Source organism: Chrysemys picta, chromosome 11 (genome assembly GCF_011386835.1).
Source record: "Chrysemys picta bellii isolate R12L10 chromosome 11, ASM1138683v2, whole genome shotgun sequence".
In the NCBI taxonomy this organism is placed as follows: domain Eukaryota; kingdom Metazoa; phylum Chordata; order Testudines; family Emydidae; genus Chrysemys; species Chrysemys picta.
The window spans coordinates 56,095,097-56,114,615 of record NC_088801.1 but is presented as its reverse complement, the minus strand read 5'-3'; the positions used below and the strand labels follow the sequence as shown (position 1 = coordinate 56,114,615).

At 39.4% G+C, this 19,519-nt stretch overlaps 1 protein-coding gene and 1 long non-coding RNA gene across 7 annotated transcripts in view; one reads left to right on the top strand and one right to left on the bottom strand.

Annotated features, from left to right (window-relative positions):
* Positions 1-16,541, top strand: part of RFTN2 (raftlin family member 2) — a 52,287-nt gene extending 35,746 nt beyond the window's left edge. For all 5 annotated transcript variants that reach the window (XM_042851690.2, XM_005294304.4, XM_065560882.1 and 2 more), the window contains exons 9-10: positions 8,671-8,749; positions 13,571-16,541. In XM_042851690.2, the coding sequence (XP_042707624.1) occupies positions 8,671-8,749; positions 13,571-13,840 (349 nt within the window). In that variant the 3' untranslated portion in view covers positions 13,841-16,541. The remainder of the gene's footprint in view (positions 1-8,670; positions 8,750-13,570) is intronic.
* Positions 1-19,519, bottom strand: part of LOC135974148 (uncharacterized) — a 28,182-nt gene that overhangs the window by 2,867 nt on the left and 5,796 nt on the right. The window contains exons 2-3 of one of the 2 annotated variants that reach the window (XR_010591356.1): positions 18,736-18,853; positions 7,817-7,858 (exon numbers count right to left, since the gene is read on the bottom strand). This is a non-coding gene — a long non-coding RNA (uncharacterized LOC135974148). The remainder of the gene's footprint in view (positions 1-7,816; positions 7,859-18,735; positions 18,854-19,519) is intronic. The other variant, XR_010591355.1, reaches the window with a different exon arrangement.

Below are 19,519 nucleotides of genomic sequence, written 5' to 3'. Positions count from 1 at the left end.
GCACTAGGAATTCTGGCAAATGGTTTTTCTGTATCTTTAAACAAAGTTAACTTGTATAAAATAATTCTTAATTAAACTCTGTTTAAAAGTAAAGACTTAATAGCAAAATCTGCTTTCCATTTTTAATTTCTTCTTTAAAAGTTTTCTATTTTCCCAATTTATCACACAGAATCTGTTCTCTCCATTAACTATTAATGTTCATTGTTTCTCTGTAGAGATGTGATGGTCTCAAAACTGACATTAATAAAACTGACTGATCCTCCTCCCATTAATGTTAGCATAAAAACTCACATTTAAGGAAAGCAGGGTTGGGTTCTAGCCAGATTTATCATGTGATGAATGGGCTTTCTTTGCTGTCTCTTGTGGTTCTGATCTGAATCAGCATGGTGTGATGCACTGGAGTTCTAGATTCAACTTCTGAAACTTTTAATAGTTAGTCTACTTTACAAAATAAAAACTCCTATAAAGGCATGACAGCAGCAGTTCATGGATTTTTGTCTCAGATCTGGGAAAGCGAGTGAGAGTCTGGAAAGCCTGCCCTCTGCTCTAACTCCCTATCTCTAGGGTTAGGTCACATAGGACACAGGAAATATTTCCTTAAAAACAGTTTTCTTTGCTATTTAAAAACATAGCAGAGAAGCTGGACATCAGGACCTAAAACCTACAGCACTGTATGTTTGTGCAATGACATTTGAAAAACAAGCTGTGACTTTGTAGGAATTAGTCCAGTAATGCGGCATAGGATCAGCATTGTTGTGATTGTTATTATTGGAGTACAGTGGAGTGTGTCTTGGAGAAATGGATACCTGATGTGACTTTTTTAAAATATTTGAGGTACTGATGGATACTATTATCCTGCTAGCAACAAATGAGGGGTTTACTGAACCTTGGTAGGGGCAAGAACAAAATGGAGTTAAGACTTGTGATAATTCTAAATATGAAGTAAAGGGTATTAGCATTCTCTGGACCGTTTATTAAAGAAAAAGGTAATTTACAAAGAAAGCCTGAAATGTAAGAAAACATTTTTCAGACTCAGAAGTTATTTGCCAGTTCTTGGGAATTACCAAAAGTTCAGATGCTCAGGATAATATTATTAGTAATTTTAGGAATGAAATTTGTTGCCTCTTTTCTTAGTGGTGGATAAAGCTTTTGGGGGAAAATCTACCCAACAATGCCTAATGCTACAATAGTTACTGATACAGATTTACTCTAAATTCACATAATTAAGAGAGTCCTGGGGGGTCTAGGATTAAATCTCTTCTGCATCATTTTTCTGAAGAATTTTCCCTGTTGTAGCAGAGGACTCTCCAGTTGAAAGCAGAGAGACTGAACTCTCCAAACTAATCCACGATTGTTGGAAAGTCTGAATGTTGTTTAACTCAAACTGATGGCACAGCATTATTTTCAGGATCACAAACAAACTGAGTTTGGTATTAGAATTTACAACTCCGCTTCTTGCCTTCTTTTCCTAGGAAATGTCCCTAAACTTCATCTTAAACACTTGAAATATCCTGCATGATATCATCCACATACACAATATTCAAGCATGACAAATAGCATCTTAGTATCAGAGCTGGTGGCAACCTTAACAAGCTCCATATTTTTTTAAAGGACTGATTTAATGATCACATGTATATTAAGAAGACAAATTTATTGCCCACACACCATAAACAGACAAACAAATTGCCAGTGGGATTAACAAAAGAGTCTCTGTGCTCCTCTCCCATGACCACCCTGCCAAAAAGGACACTGGGGGAGGGGGGGGGGGGAGGAGGAGAGAAAAAACATCTCCCCTACAGAGATTTCAGCAGCTTTACTTTGTAGTGACCTTTATTTCCCCTTACTGCAGTCCCTGAAAATGGGCAGGACAGACAGTCTACAAGCACCAGAGGGCAAATATAGTGCAAAAAACTGACATTGCTGTAATTAGTTTATTGTCACTAATTACTTAACCTAAGTTCTCATAATGCATTGGACCCAGGAGAAAGCTGGAATGTGGGAATGAGAGGAAAACTTGAAATAGTTCATTTTATGTATTTTTCTCTTTCTAATTTAAATTCTGTGGCCATCCCACTGTCATTCAATTCTGTTGTGAATTAAGCCCATGGCTGTTTTGTCGTGTGCAGCATTTCAATAAGGCTGGACTTTAAAAATTGTTAGTTTGCCTGTTACCTACCCAGCATTCACCATCTCCCCTTTTCTTGATCAGAGTTTAAACATTTAAAAGCTTAATATTATTTGTTTTTCCATTCCTTTATATGAGATGGGATGTACAAATCCTATACAAAATCAGGCAGAGGCCCTGCCCCATGCTAGAGAAACCATTCAACCTGAAAGAGAGGATTCCCACCTGGTATCATTGAGGCAGGCATATAAGCAGGAGGGAAGTGTGTGGGTAGGAGCCTTTCGAAGCATATCTATACCCAAGTATAAGCCCACCTGACTCCCTAGGCTAGTCCATGCCACAACATCCATACTGCTATTTTTTTTTTTTTTTTTTTTTTTTTAAGTACAGCTAGCTTGTGTCTGTCTACCTGGGCTGGGAATCACGCTCCCAACTGCAGCGAATACATACTCTCCAAAGGGAGAAGATACTCATTCCCTACTCCAGGGAGTAAGAGCCAGGAAGCTCTCAGACCAAACCCCAACCAAGATGCATGAAGACCCCGAGAAACAGACTGGTTGGTCACACCTGGGGTCTGTAGTATTTGACTCTCCTCTTAATTCAAGGAGGTCATGAAGCAAGGCAACTCCCAGATCAAGAGGCATTAGTAGCTTGGGGAAAGTTGACAGTTTCATCCCCTCCAGAGGGCTGTACTCCTCAACACAGAGTCTGTTAAGATTGCTTATTTTCCCCATCCAAGAAAAGTGTGCAAAGGCAAAACTATGGGTATGTGAAACAGTCACCAATATATAGCAGTGGCCATTTTAAATAAGGTTGTACATTCTGTCCTTCCACCTTACCACTTATCTTCCAGTAGTAGTTACCTGGGTATAGACAACTGGGACCTTTACTCTCTTCTCCCCCTCAAAAAAAAAAAAAAGTGTTGGGATTTCATCATTAAATAAAGGAAACGCTGAGTTTGGAACAGAAGCCCATTTATCTCGCTTTATTACAAGTGGACAAATTTCCTCAAAGTCCAGAATTACTCATTAAAGTGATATTCAACAGATAGACCACCTTTTATATTGGGGGGCAGGTGCAAGGCATAAAATACTATGTCCCTGTGTTACCTTCCCTCCCAGATATTTCAGCACATTTTCTTTATACACATAGATGCCTCACTGCATGTTATCCAGAAGTGGATTTGTATACAGCAAAAATAATTATGTTACTGTTTGGTATCTGGTGATTCCAAAAATAGTAATTTATTTTCTTCCTCCCCTATGTAAAGTCTCCTATGAAGGTATTTCCCACATAGGAAATGGTCTGAGCCATTATTAATTATTTTTATTATTATTTTATTGTGGATTTAGAGCTTTTAATAGCTGCTGAGTTGACACCTTTTATCCACAGAAGTAGCAGTGCAGACTTCTCACCTTGCCCTGTTATTGCCCAGCTCCTACCAAGAAACAGTTTTTAGTCACCAGCAAAATATGCCATTTCCAGTGTTTTCTATTCATTAAAGTATAAGCAGATACAGAGCCACAAAGAGAATCTGAGGACATTTGTTAAAGACCTGGATTGGGTCAAAATGGACCTTTCCATGGTGGTACCAGCACTTATCTTGTGGCCTTATCAATTTCTGCAAAATGTAAGCTTTAATTGCTTTACAAAATTAGGTTTCTAGTTCTTATAGTTGTGAAAAAAACTTTCTTTCAGAACATGAACCAATACAGTACTGAGTCTGCAGACCAACAGAATGTAACAGCTCTAAAGGCCAAATAGTGAGTCCACCCCATCACTCATTGGAAACAGAAGATCCAAAACAATGTGCCCTTGCCATGGCTGCAATGCAGAGTTTCAGCAATGGGGGCACAGAGACAGAACTGACCTCTCCCCATACAAGCAGCCCGTTGTGGGTAGGGTTTATGTACAGTGGCGGGGTACTGTGGAGAAACTTGCATTCCGACAGCTAATGCTGCAGCTGTTCTGTGATTTCATAGAGGCCACCAGACTAGGGCTGTCCATCTGACACCTTTCATCAGTAGTAAATTCATTTAGTGTGGGATTTTCAAAAGCACTTAAGTGACTTAGGACCACTATTCTGTTCTATACTATATAGATTCATCCCAGTAGCTGAGCACTTTCCAGCATTGCACTAAGCAACGTGACTAAGATCTGTCATGTGTTTGTTCTCTGATCCTCTCCTCGGGGAGAAGTGTGTACAGTGGAGTGTGTTTGTTTTTAACTGTGTGTCTGTCTGTCTATAACAGGGGTAGGCAACCTATGCATGCCGAAGGCGGCACATGAGCTGATTTTCAGTGGCACTCACGCTGCCCGGGTCCTGGCCACTGGTCCAGGGGGCTCTGCATTTTAATTTAATTTTAAATGAAGCTTCTTAAACATTTTAAAAACCTTATTTACTTTCCATACAACAATAGTTTAGTTATATATTATAGACTTATAGAAAGAGATCTTCTAAAAATGCTAAAATGTATTACTGGCAGGGGAAACCTTAACTTAGAGTGAATAAATGAAGACTCGGCACACCACTTCTGAAAGGTTTCAGAGTAACAGCCGTGTTAGTCTGTATCCGCAAAAAGAAGAACAGGAGTACTTGTGGCACCTTAGAGACTAACAAATTTATTAGAGCATAAGCTTTCGTGGCTGTAGTCCACGAAAGCTTATGCTCTAATAAATTTGTTAGTCTCTAAGGTGCCACAAGTACTCCTGTTCTTCTTTTCACTTCTGAAAGGTAGCTGACCCATGGTCTATAAGTTTGTTAGAGAAAGGAAAGGGAAAGAAAGAAAGTCCCATTGACTTTCAAGAGCAACATTAAAAAGATTGAAACTTGAATGTTAACACTATAGCAATATAGTTCTAAAGTAAAAACATTGACACTTGGAACTTCCAGTAAGATGGATTCATCATTTTGAATATCTTTAAACGTTATAGTACATAATTCCTAATATATAACAATTTCTGAAGTGGAATTTACTCATCCAACTCTCTTTGCTTCTGCATTTATGTTTAACTTTGTGCATAAAAATAAAAGCCAATATGTTTTTTTAGATTTCAGGAACATGTGAGGGGAACAAAGATACACTGTGTAACCTGTGTCTCATACTTTCAGCATCCGTTGACAGTCATGAGCCATAGGATTCATTACAGTCAGCTTATCTTGGCAGGCTGATAACAGGGCACTATTGTAGTAATTAGACAATCTGGGCAGCATGTGAACAAATAGAAAATAATGTCAAATGTTACATAGTGCGGGCAATCCTAGAAACTATTGGGCTGTCCCGGCTAAATCAAACATCACATCAAAGATACTCTGCTGTGCCACAGAGAAATCATAAATGTCAGCCACAAAAGAGGTCTGTGAATTCACTACAAAGCTGAGACATCTTTTAAGATTATGTTAAATTGCCCTGAAAATCACTGGGGTGTTAAAATAAATACACACATAACATTTAGTGTGAGTGAAATTGTACTCTCCGATGAAAAGCCTGAGTAAATGCAAAAGAAAAGATAAAATTCTCCACTCACAACCCACAGTCAGGGCATAGGTAACCCAGGTTCAGTTGGATTTCAGCTACTACTTTTATCCAGAGATTCCCACTGTACTTAATCACAAATTGTCCTCTCTCCCATGCATGCTACCATGTAAGTGGATCGCTGAAGAGCTGAGCTCCAGAGTGCACAGGTGGCTGTGGAGTTCAACTACATTTTGAGATTTGTGCAGCCCCTTGATTATTAGGATCATTTCTCTTTTAAAGAAGAAAGAGAAGGCAGAAACACAATGAGAAGGGATGAATTTCCTATTTTGAGTCCAATTTTTGTAAATTGTAGGAAAGGCTCAGTTCTTACATTGGTGTGAATGCAGAGCATCTTCATTGAAGTTAGACAGAGTTACAGTGGAGTAACTCCACAAGTATCAGGAGGTAGCCGTGTTAGTCTGTATCCACAAAAACAACAAGGAGTCGTTAAGGTGCCACCGGACTCCTTGTTGTTTCCACTGTAACTGAAATTTACACTAGTGTAGCTGGTCATTATTTGGTCCAGTGTATAATAATTAGAGTATGGAATAACAGATAATAGGTGGCCTTTGTTTCTTTTACAAGTATCTGAACTAATTGATTTCTTCATGTAGTGAAACAACAGCCTGGAGTATATTCAATATGTGGGCAAAGAAAAATGCTTATAATGAAGAAAGAATGCTAAATAAGTATAACTGTCTGATTTCTTTCAATCAGAGGAGTCCCGAATAATATAAAAATAGAATAATGGCATGTCTTAGCTCATCATGAAGAAAGATACTGTTGGAATTAAATCTCGGATGTTTTAAATAAATTCAAGTTCAAACGTTTATCTGAACAGTGCTCTGAAAATGGCATTGTAGTGTTTTTGTTAACACCTCCTCCTGAAAGCATAAAATTGCTCTTCTGTCAAAGCAATTTTAAATGAACTCTATCCTGAATGAGAAATATCCTTCTTTTCCCCTTACCGCTGGGAGTTACGGTCATGTTAAAAGGCGATTAGAGTCAATCTCATTATCAGCTGCCATCTTTAAAAATACTGATTTATGTATAAATTAATTGCATCAATAACTAATGGTATTCTAAGTTGGGTGCTCAACAGATCTTAGAAAATGCTGGTGGTTCTTCTAATACTTTTTGTTGTTGTTGTTCCACATAAGAACTTGGTAGTACACAGTAGCAAATACATTAGGACTTGTCTACGTGGTGCAGTAGTGCACATCAATGGGGTGTGAATTCTAATGCACACCAACGTGTGGCTCATAAACTGACCTGTGTAGACCCTACTGACACACACTAAAAATTCCCTAGTGCGTGTTAATATAGACCCATTTCAAACAGTACAACATTAATGCACACTAGGGAACTTTTAGAGAACACCAGCAGGGTCTCCACAGGCCACTTAGTGCACAACATATTGGAGCACCTTAGAATTGTGCACTGATGTGCACTACCACACTGTGTAGACAAGCCCGTAGAGACCTTCATGCATAATAAAAATTGTTGCTCAGCCAACATCAGTCACAAAGCAGCCCTTGCCTACTAAGCCAGTGAGCACTCCTGAAAATTGTTTCAGAAGGATTCAAGTTCTCCAGCTATCTTTGGGAAGGTTAAAGTGCCATGATAATAGTTGGTTTTGGAATGTCACAGGGGAGAAAAAACAATAAATGACAATGTCTTAATATTCAAAGTTAATAATTACTGAATTCTCAGAGGTGAAAACTTATTAGAGGTGTTCATAATCACACACGTACAAAATGCATTTACATAGATGTGTGTGTATTTGTGTGTGTTGCATACAAAATAAACCCTATATGAATGTTCAGGTTGCAAAGCTAAGTACTAAAAATTAGGAAATGCCAGAATTAAGGTTGTCTATGAGTATACAGGTTTCTACGACATGAGCTAACTGTGAAACTGGCAGCAGTAGTAGGCTATTATCCTCTATGTGACTCAGCCACTAAAGGGTGATGAAACACAGATTTTTCCAGTGTGTTTAACAGCTATTTGACAGCAGCGGAATGTGGAGACTGAGGAATCCTGAATTCGATTCCAGGTTTTGGAGGGAGTGTGGTTTAGTGACCTATAGACCATTCTGCCCCTGTTCCCACTACTCACTCTCTCTCTGATCCCCTCTCCATCTGTCCATCCCTACCCCCAATTTGCTCCTCACCTCTCTGTATTCCTTCAGGTCAGGTAGCTTCCTCTTCACTGCCTAGACACCAGCAACAGGAGCATGGAGAGAGAGAGAAAGAGAGAATCTTTCTACTGTCAGTCCTGGTGCCACAACAGCCCCCAGCGGCTAGGAACAGTGATTAATTGCAGGAAAAGTCCTCCTCCCCACTGTCCAAACCATGGGATAGAGCATGCTCGGTTGTTCTGTGGAGAAGGAGCATGCTCATTACAGTCAATACATAGGAGCTGTGAGAGTATGGGGAATGCTAGGAGCAGACAGAATTTTTGGAGAATGATATTGACCAACTCTAAGAAGTCTCTATTCAGCATGTGTGAGCTGCACTTTTCAGAGGTTTATATCTTAAATTTTCATGGGGCAATAAAAGGAACATTCCTGCCACAAGGACACCCCATTTTCCACCCTAGTCAGCTAAATTTCAAGTCCCTGCTTCAACTTATGGCATTATTACAACTTCTCAGTAAGAGGGTTTGTAAGAATTTTTGAACATGGGCAAGACAACATTTTCCCTAATCTCTGCCTCATAAATGGCTGAATTATTTTATCTACAACTTTCCAAAAAAAACTTCAGGCCAAGACAAGCACTGGCATGGAAAATTTCAGCCCAAATGGTTAAAGTTTGGCAAAATTAAAAGCAACTGAAAACAGGGCCTATACAAGCAAGTGTTAGGCAACCTTAATTATAGGTGATACTATCAACTCCTTCTATAACATATGTTGTGTGTGCGCATCATAAAATGTACAGTTACCCTGAAAGTCTAGATAATCAAAAGCAAGCTACAAATAAATGTTATTGCCTCCAAAACACTCAAATTATCTGCTTTAACTTGCAGTGAAGGAAATCTGGCCACAAAGCAAGTTGTTTTCCTTCAGAGACCTGTTATGTGGAATTCAACTACCCAGACTCCAGAGGTGAGTAAAGATTATGTTCTTACTGAGTCAGTATCAGCAGATACTGTAGTTGAATATGGACAGAGATTGGTGGCTGCTGATTAACCTTTTGCATCAACAGTTTTAGGTAATGATTTTTAGTTTCATACAGAAGCAAACTAGGATTTGAAATCAGGGAATAAAGAGTGATAGAATGAGCCTTAACTATAGCAAGTTAGATGCAGGTTTCTAGAGGATATTAGCAGTTGTCTCAGTATAGGTCGCGTTGGGGTTTTTTAGTTTTGTTTTGTTTTTCCCCTTTTTGACTGGTTTGCATTTTATCTCAATTTTTCTCCAGCAGTGCAGTTCGTTAATAAGTGAAGCAGTACCTGGATGAAAACAATATCTTGTATATAGCCTAAAATCTATTATTTAGACTGAAATATTGTTTCCAGAATTAATCACTTATCTGGTTGGATATCCTGTAGCTTGTTCCTTCAAGAACTTTGGCAAGCCTTTCAATGCACTGCAACCATACAAATTCTACAGGTATTCCACATCATAAAGAAAACTTCATTCTGATCTCAAAACTAATTGAGAAGAATATGCAAGTGATAACATAATCTTTTGGTGAGCTGTGTGACAGGACATATGTTACCACATGGAAAAAAATGTGGTAACAATAAAAGGCCCAAGAATAGCCCCTGCAGCAGCTGAACTTCAGCTGCTCCCTCTTCCATTTGGGGAACTCCCTCCTCGTAGCAGCACTATAAAAGGTACATTGAGCATTATACAACTGGTGGTAATAACCACATGCTGTCAAGGGCCAGAGTTGCACAAGCAATTATAGATACGCAGTGTAGTAAATTCTGCCATCCACACAGCCCCACCAGATCTGGCAGGCAGGACAAATCCTTGTAAGACACTGCAGATATGTTCATCTGTATCCAGCCCCAAATTAGCAATTTCACAGATAAACATTTTTGTAATAGTATTGTGTGATATAGTAAGGACATCTTCCCTTTGTCCATCTGTGTTGACAACTCCATTAGCCTCCCAGAATCTCAGGCTCACCACCTTGAAGTCATATTTGAACCCTCCTTGTCCTCTCCTCACATCCAAGCTGTCACCACATCCTGTACTAATCTCCCACTCCCTCTCTGTTCCTGGTTCATGTCCAGATTATCTCTTGCCTAGACTAGCATAACTTCCTCCTCTCAGACCTCCTCCCAGATCTGAAGAAGAGCTCTGTGTAAACTCAAAAGCTTGTCTCTCTCACCAACAGAAGTTGGTCCAATAAAAAAGGTATTAACTCACCTCCCCTTCTTCCTCCTCTCAATGACTTTCCTGCCTCTTGTCCCTCCCTTTCCAATTTAATAAATATGTACAGCTCAAATAGTTATCTCCAGTCATGTCACATTCTCTTCATCACATACTTGCATTTTTTAAATCCTTTCACTGCTTTCTTGTCTCTTTACTCAAAGTATGAACTCCTTGCCTTCAAGACTCTGTATGCTGTTGCCCTTGCCTACATCTCAGCAACCTTCAACCTATTCCTCCTCTTAGATTTTGCCAGCACCTCAGGTTTTAATGCACCCTTTGTCTTTTGTCTCCAGCTTGTTGCTTTGCAACTTTTTTCACACTGCCCCTTTGCCTGGAACAGTTTCCTTCCTCCAGGACACCAACTGTCCTCAGTTATATTCTTCAAATCCTGTTATTTACTCTTCTCATGCCTGACATTAAATTCTTAATGATTTATCTCATTAAATTTTTTTAAATGACATCTTGTTAGTTCCAAATCAGTGTTAACTGTTAACAAACCAAACTATGTGACTTTTCTGATGTTTTCCTTTCCCTGTGGGGTTTTTTTTTCTGTATTATGTATAAATTGGATTTTAAATCTCCTCTGAGGGACCTTGTCTTCCTGTATATCTGTATTGCACCACACACACTACTAGTAATTATTAATTATTATTATCTCCACCACCACCTATATAGCAATTACAGAACAATTAAGACAGGTTCCCACTGTGAGAGGTTTAAAATCCAAGTAAACGATAGTTTGTTAAAAATAATCTGAGTGACTAATCAATCTTGTAAGAGTGCTCGAAGTTCAAGACAGGAGACATTTGTACCCACCCGTTTAAATTCTCTGTTTCACCTAATCTTGTGACGATCAGCAGTTGGATGAGCTTTACATCATTTGAGTTAAAGAACCATAAGGATAAGTTGTGCTGTAGCCATTCTTTTATTTCACTGTAATCTGAATTCCTTGACTTAAATATTAATGTACAGGAAGTCTGTATATAAGGAATAGTTGATGTGTATCTACCTACTGTCATATGGGACCTGCGAATTTACAACATAAAAGACCTCAGTATCTAAATACAAATGCCCTTTCTAACACTGATGAATGTTTTGTTTCTCTAGCAGGAAATCTCAATGCACTGAGGTCATTTCAGTGTGGAATGAGTAAGTGGTTCAGTCTGGAGCTGAATAGCATTTTTTAAACTTTTCCTGTTTTTCCATTTATAACATGATTTTTTGTCTAAATCTTAAACTTGACTAAAGAGACAAAATGTCATAAAGGATAAGTCATTTCAACAAAATGACTATGGTTTAGCAACCAAAAAATTCTTAACTCTATATTCCTCCATTTAATGGATGAAATCCATATGCTTACTAATTCTGCCTGACTAATGTAGTCTGTCTCACAAGCTGTGTACTATGCAGATAGATTTCAGGTATAAACTCAGTTATTGAGATCTGAAGCATTCTCCGTTTTTAACTTCTGCCCTAGAAATCCTTAATGAATAAATTCTCGTTACGATGATCCCTGCATGGGCTAGTTATAATCTGATCTACGTGAGGTATTAAATGTTGGCAAATTAATGTTTCTTTTTGCTTAGCAAGACCTGGGTGACTTCCATGGTACTGAGGATTACACTTTGACTTGTATTTTATTCCTGACTATGTCTCTTTTCTGATGGCTGTTGTGAAGTTTGCATTATGTTGAAGCTGTTGTTTTTCAAGAAACCTCTTTAGGCCCAAAATGTAGGTTTTATAAAAACAAGAGAATTGTTTGTTGTTTAAAAATAAAATTCTGATGGAAACCATTTTTTGTTTGGGTCTAAACATTCCCCTAAAGCATTTGCGGCTCAAACATTGCAGCACATGAGAGTCAGAAAGTGAAACTGACTAGGTTACTTCAGTCTAACTGGTTGAATGACACAAAGTAAATAAATAGCCTCAGTATTGCCTATCCCAACATTTAAATATAATGAGTCAAGCTCCAGAAACAATGAGATTGGCTTAAAAATCATGAGATTTTAAAATCATAATTTTTAGGTTCTTTTTATTTGCTTTCTCATAGTGGGATCTTTAGGGTTCACAAGCTTTAAGCTTTTCTCTGCAACTATAAGGGCTAGAAATGCACTTTATTTTTGTTTTCTAAGAAAGTTGAGATTGCCAGGTAATAACATGATTCTAGCAGCAGGGGCTTTAAGAAAAACACCAAATATCACAGCATTCATAATAAAAATCAGGAGTTGGCAACACTGTAAATATCAGCCCCTATCCTCCCTTCTACTGCGCAGGGTATAGAAGCCTGACCCCAGGTAGCAGCTGGTATATGCAGCTTACTTTTCTCAGTGGCAAGCAGCAAGGATCTGCACTGTTTTGGGGGAAATGCCCCAAACTTGTTCTGTGGCCCCACAAGCCCCCCGAAGAAAGCATTAATTAGGAACTGTCCATTTCCTCTCTCCTCCACTTCAGGCTTTATGATGGGATGGTAGAGTTTTGTCTGGCCCATGATTTCCTTACTTTACCTGAAGAGGTATAATATTTCAATGGCCTCTTGGGTTACAGGATCATATTAGTTTAATGTTTTTCGTCTAATGATAGTTATAACATTTGTTTCCCTCAACAAATGGTTCAAAGGACGGTGCAACTAAGTCAGAAAAGCAACCCTGAACGATAAAGCTCTGACACTGACCCATACACAAAGTTTTATTTGACTTCCTTCCTTCCTTTTGTGCAGGCCTCACCACCACCTCACTGAGGCAGCCAAACAAAATCTATTTCCCTTCTCTTTCTCCAGGGACCACTATTTCCCTTTAGTCTTAATGCGCAGTCTGTCATGTATCAACCACCTCCACATCCCTTTCCTTTAGCCAAAAGGGACATTTTTTAATAGTTTCAGAAGGGGTGCAGGAAAAAGTTCAAACTGTATAAGAGAGAGTTAATGCTGTCTAATGGTCTGAGAATGGCACAAGGGGTCAGGAACTCCTGTGGTCTCATCTTGGCTCTGACACTGACTTTGTGTGACCTTGGCCAACTCATTTAACCTAGCCATGCCTCAGTTTCCTCACCTACAAAATGGAAATAATTATGCCTATTCACAGGGGTGAAATGAGAAATAGTTGGTTAATGTTTGTAAATGGCTCTGAATCTGTAAAGTGCTATATAAGTGCTAAATAATATAACATCTACTTTCTGTTAACATGGGTCCTGTGCTTGCTCTAACCTTGGTCCTATACAGTGTCTTTCCTTGCCTTTTGATCTGAGGCAATTACTTTCTTCTTTCTCAAACTGAATAAATTCTTTCTTAAGTTTTATTCTTTATTTATCATTTCTATATTCCAAAGGCGTTTGTAATGTAGGGCAACTGTATTCTGGAACAAGCCAAAATATTCCTGTGGTGTCCTATAAATCTCCTCTGCAACTACTCCTTACATTAAATTTATATGTTTTAGGTGTGGAACCTTTTAAATCCTTTTAGCTGTTTATTCTGAAATCCAGGTTCTAACTCATTTTTTTGCCTGTTCTATTTAACACAGTGCTCAAACATCTCTTGTGTTTCAGAAAAAATCCACAAGGCAGCTCAGAAGTGACGAGAAAGGCAAAGTCTCTAGCAGAAGTATTGGATTAGACACAGCTACGTCTCACCCTATAGAAAGTGGGCATCCACCTGATGAGTTTCATCTGTCTCCTTCTAAACCATGTTGGATCAAGGAGGGATCTGCCCAATATGAAAGCTTCTCAGGATTCAATAGCAGCGATAGTGTGTTAAGGGAAATGGATGATGGACAGTTCGAGCAGGAAGATGGGGCCACTCAGGTCACGTGTATGTGACCCAGTAAGTAACTGTATTGGAGGGAACTGTAAATAATTAAAACAAATGTAAAGACTGAATTTACTACATTACTTTATATGAATTTGTATAATCCTTTAGTTTTCCCAGACTCGTGTTTATATATCTTTTGCTACTTTCTAGAGTTATACGGTTAGCAAATAATACTACTACTGTAAAATACCTTGGGTTTATGTCTGTTCTTAATGGAACATTGCATTTCTAGAACTCTGCTAACTTCATTGGTGATATTCTCAATGATGCTTATAAACAACAGGGAAGCAAACTTGGCAGATCAGATATGGCTTGTGGTCTAAGAGACAGTGGAGTGGGAAAACATAATGCTTTCCACAAGTAGAGGGAAATGGTATTTTTCTAAAAGAGTATCACAAATGTTGGAGGATTTAAAAAAATTAACTATCCAGTTCTTGACTGTCCTTTTAAGTTTTAATTGCAATTTTCAGTTTATTTGCCTTGTCTAAATCCAGAACCTGTTAAACCTAGAAATGTCAGTGCTGCACTTTCAGTCTCAATGAGAGTACTGTAGCAGGATGTACCTAACACACAAAGCCACATTCCAGCTTGCATATGTGCACACTGTTAAAACCAAAGGCAGTGGGAGTGTGTGGGGTGGATGTTTTCTGCCCTCATTCAGTTACATCTAAAAGAAAGGAGCTGTCAGGGACAATCCAAAGGTCCTCCTAGGATATGATCAGCACAACTAAATATTACCTTACCAATCAATTTTAACAGATCATTTGGAAGGCTATGCAAACAGTGTTACCAGTAAGATTATGGGTGCACACTAATGCTGCTTGTATGTAGCTCTGTTTTGGGGGTAGTCATGTGGAGAGGCAAAATTTGACCCATAGGATCACATATGAAAATATAAAAGCTATGTCTCAACTGAATACATATATTACTGTGTGTAAAATGTATTCACCTGTTCATAAAGTTCCTGGCTGGAAGAGACTTGCTTGTAGATGTAATTATGAAAACTATTATAGATCAGCATCTTCAAGGAGAGTAGCTCAAGAGGCTTGAGTACTGAGAAACCCTAACATTGACATAGGTGAATTGGAAGAGGTGTTAATAATGATCTTCTGCAGCTGTAGTGCAATAACACTAATTCAGTCACTGCCTAATTTGATCAGCCATTTAGCTTATTAAAAACCTCTGGAACCAAGTCATTAGTATAAAAATAAATTAACAGCTTTCATCCTTTATTCTGATCAATGTTGGGGTCTTTAGGCTGGTATTGTAGTTCAGTCATTTCCTATAGAACGTTGTCATTTAATAGAGAATGCAAAATTTTTAAATGAGAAAAGGATGGAGAGTGGGGGAAGCCAAAGACAAATGCATGTGCCGATGATAAAGGTGATTGAATAATACAAGTTTTAGTTGCAATCAATCACTGTTATGGACATTATAAGCACAAGCTGTCACATGCACTGTCACAAGACATTTGATTAACAGGATCAATCACTAATTTCATTTAAACTGATAGGAACAGATTTGGCCAAAATAAGAATGGCATAGTACTAAATGTAATTAAATGACAATCAGGGTCCTTTTACTACAGTTGGATGGAAGGAAGGCTGACCCTTCTCTTTCTTTAACCACTTTGCACACATGATGCATTAGGTAAAATCCTCCTCCAGTATTATCCCATATACATCCCCTTTGAAGTGGCTCTATTACAGTAGAATATTTATACTTCAAAGAAGGCCACTGTGTTCAAAGGGACTTCTGGCCAAGACTGGTAGTATGGTGGAATTCACAGTAGACAGAAGGAATGATAATTGGATCCTCAGGCCAGCAGGGTGGTGAGAACATGTTTATGTTATTACTGTGTAATGAGCAACACCGAATCAGGGAAAGGTTTAGTGCTGTTTCAGTTCAGTTCAGTTCCATGAGGTTGTTTGTTTGGGTTTTTTTTGTTTGTTTGGGTTTTTTTGTTTTTACAGAAAATCCAAGAAATAACGCACGTCAGAGAATGAAGATATTTTAATGGAAGCTGGTAACAACCCCTCCATTTAAGTTGCCTAACACTTTTTCTATTGTAGAAGATTCTTGCCAGTTTGTTTGGTTGGTTGTTTTGAGAAGCTGTAACACCTCTGGGTATTTAAATCTGGCAGAGAAAAACTCTGGGATTAGAGATGTGCCTTTACTTGTCCCATGAAATTCCATTCAGGTTTGGCGGCGTTCTAAATGGTTTAAAATTGCCATTTCCCCTCTCTCTCTCTTGGATTCTTCAGGAAAACGTTGGCAGCATGTCAAAATAATAACTGAATTTGAAAGTTTTAAGAGCCAAGTCTATCTCACAGCAGCGCACACAACTGGGTACACTAGGAACTGCCAGAGTAGCTTATGCAGTGGGGTTTTGGGAAAGAGCTTAGTTGGAGCTTCCCCCATGCCCTCAGCCAAACAGACACAGCATATGACTGCAGCATCTCATCCCATTTCTGGGGAGCTTGCTACACCTCCCAAGGTGGAGGGTGTGATGTGGTGCACTCTATATGGTTTTATAAAAATATGATAAGTGAATATAATGTAACTGGAATATGCTTCATGCAAAAGGTTTCTTGTAAGGTATCATTACAAAGCTTAATCTACTGAGTGTGATCATCCTATTTGTATAAATATACTACTCTTGTATTTAAAACTAGAAATATAAAATATAACTCTGAGGGTCTATTGTAATTATGCAAAGTGTGGGCCATTAATGGTGATTTGGAATCTTGATAACTCCTATTAACCAGGACCATTGTTTGCAGATGGCTGTGTTTTACCTGTGAGTCTTCCTGTATATGTGTGTGCTGGCAAGTGGGTAATGAAGTCTTGCAGTGACATGTGATCATGTCACCTGAACTGAAATCCATCTTTAACCTGGTGCTTTTCCAGTGAGGGGGGGTGAAAACCCAGAGGGACAGAGGGTTCCTGCCTTATGCAAAAGATATATAAAGGAGTGGAACAGAACAGAGGGGAGAGAAGAGCCATTATGACGAATCCCATAGCTATTGCCTGAGCTGCAATAAGAGCTGTACCAAGGGAAAGAATTGTGCCCAGGCCTGGAAGGTGTCCAGTCTGAGGAAAAAACTTACTGAAGCATCTCTAAGGGTGAGATTATTTGTACTCAGTTTGATTAGACATAGATTTGCGCATTTTATTTTATTTTGTTTGGTAACTTACTTTGTTCTGTCTGCTACTACTTGGAACCACTTAAATCCTACTTTCTGTATTTAATAAAATCACTTTTTACCTATTAATTAACTCAGAGTATGTATTAATACCTAGGGGAGCAAACAACTGTGCATCTCTCTCTATCAGTGTTATAGAGGGCAAACAATTTGAGTTTACCCCGTATAAGCGTTATACAGGGTAAAACGGATTTATTTGGGTTTAAATCCCATTGGGAGTTGGGCATCTGAGTGCTAAAGACAAGCACATTTCTGGGAGCTGTTTTCAGGTAAACCTGCAGCTTTGGGGCAAGTAATTCAGACCCTGGGTCTGTGTTGGAGCAGAAGGGAGTGTCTGGCTCAGCAAGACAGGGTGCTGGAGTCCTGAGCTGGCAGGGAAAACAGGAATAAAGTAGTCTTGGCACATCGGTTGGTAGCTCCCAAGGGGGTTTCTGTCATCCAACCCATCACAGTGACCTAGTCGAGCAGGATCTGTGCACAGCTGATTGCTTTGAGGTACTGGTAGTGATTTGAAGTGAGTTTTAAGTGTGGTGGCTGGAGAACCGACGAAGTGGTTACTGGTTTGTTATTTTCTGTTTGCTTATTTCGGGAAAGGGAAGTAGGGACAGAAAAGGAAGCAAAATAAGTAAGAATAAAGATTAAAAAAAAAAAAAAGCTAAAACTACACAAGTTGCAAATTGCCCAAAAAGACTGAACAATGGGCGCTGGGAAAGTCTCTGTTAACTAAGAAGCTGCTGAGCTGAGTGCATCTCAGTTTCAGTGAACTGCAGATGGGTGTGGCCCAACCTCTGTCTGTGCTGAAGCTGACTGGAGTGTCTAACTTAGCAAGACAGGAGTGGAGGGGTGCCTGTTCTGGCAGGAGGGGGTTCTCTGTGGTATCCCAGCTCATCGAGTAATGGTCTCAAGGAAAAACAAATGAAAATTGATGTACAATTTGACCTGGAAAAAGAAAAGGCTGCCCACCAGCCTGGACTTAAGAAACAAAGCAATTAAGACCCAGAAGCATGAACTGGCTGTAAAGGAGTGGAAGAGGGGCACAGAGACATGTATCCTGGAGCTGGAAGTTGGGGTCCTGGTGACTGCTGCGGTGGGAACAAACCCCAAGGACTCTAGCTGGAAGCAAACCCAACCTGAGTGAAAGGCAGGGGGGTTTGCTGGCCAGCGAAAGGTCTGTCATAGCTGGTAGCTGTGAGCCTACAGCTGGATCAGGGTCTCTTTCCCTTTTGGGGGACACAGGAGTGTCTGCCCCATAGGGGAGCCCAAAAACTAATTTTAGTATACTGCCTCTGCCATGGTCAGTGTCCAAGTCTCTGGCAGTAAGTTCAGGAGGAGGGTGTGACTATATGGTTTTATAAAAATATAAGTGAATATAATGTAACTGGAATATGCTTCATGCAAAAGGTCTCTTGTAAGGTATCATTACAAAGCTTATAATCTGAGTGTGATCATCCTATTTGTATAAATATACCACTCTTGTATCTAAAACTAGAAATACAAAATATAACTCTGTGGGGCTATTGGAATTATGCAAAGTCCACTGTGATGGGTTGGATTACAGAAACCCCCTTGGGAGCTGCCATCCGATGTACCGAGACTACCTCTGCTCCTGTTTTCCCTGCCAGCTCAGGACTCCAGCACCCTGTCTTGCTGCTCCACACAGCATATTCCAGTTACATTATATTCACTTATTATCATACCTCCAGGGATCCAGCACATAGTTTCAGTGGCCCACTCCTTCTCTAGGATAACGGCCTTCTTCTGCAGCCAGCGAATGTAGTTAGTCCTGTAGCTCAGGTGGTAGTTCGTTTTGCATTGCTGAAAGTTCAGGGTTCAAATGATCATAATGATGCAGGAATGAGGGGTGTAAGAGTTCTTACAGTTTAAAAAAAAAAGCTACATTTTTATGTATAAGGAAAAAAGTAAAAACATTTTAAAAAATGGTTTAGGTTGCAAAGTCTAGCACTTGCAGGTTAGGCAATCCCGAATTTAGGGCTGCCTATGCAACCTTCGTTTGGCTCCCTGGTGCCTATTAATTATGGTACATAAGAACGGTCTGACCCAATAGGGCCAAAGGTCCATCTAGCCCAGTATCCTGTCTTCCGACAGTGGCCAATGCCAGGTGCCCCAGAGGGAATGAATAGAACAGGTAATCATCAAGTGATCCATCCCCTGTCGCTCATTCCCAGCTTCTGGCAAACAGAGGCTAGGGACACCATCCCTGCCCATCCTCGCTAATAGCCATTGATAAATATATTCATGGAGGATAGGTCCAATTCTTTTTTGAACCCTGTTATGAAGTTGGCCTTCACAACATCCTCTGGCAAAGAGTTCTACAGGTTGACTGTGCTTTGTGTGAAGAAATGCCTCCTTTTATTTGTTTTAAACCTGCTGCCTATTAATTTCATTTGGTGACCCCTAGTTCTTGTGTTATGGTAAAGTCTTTAATTGCATGATCACATGCTGTTTTTTCTGCAGGACCCC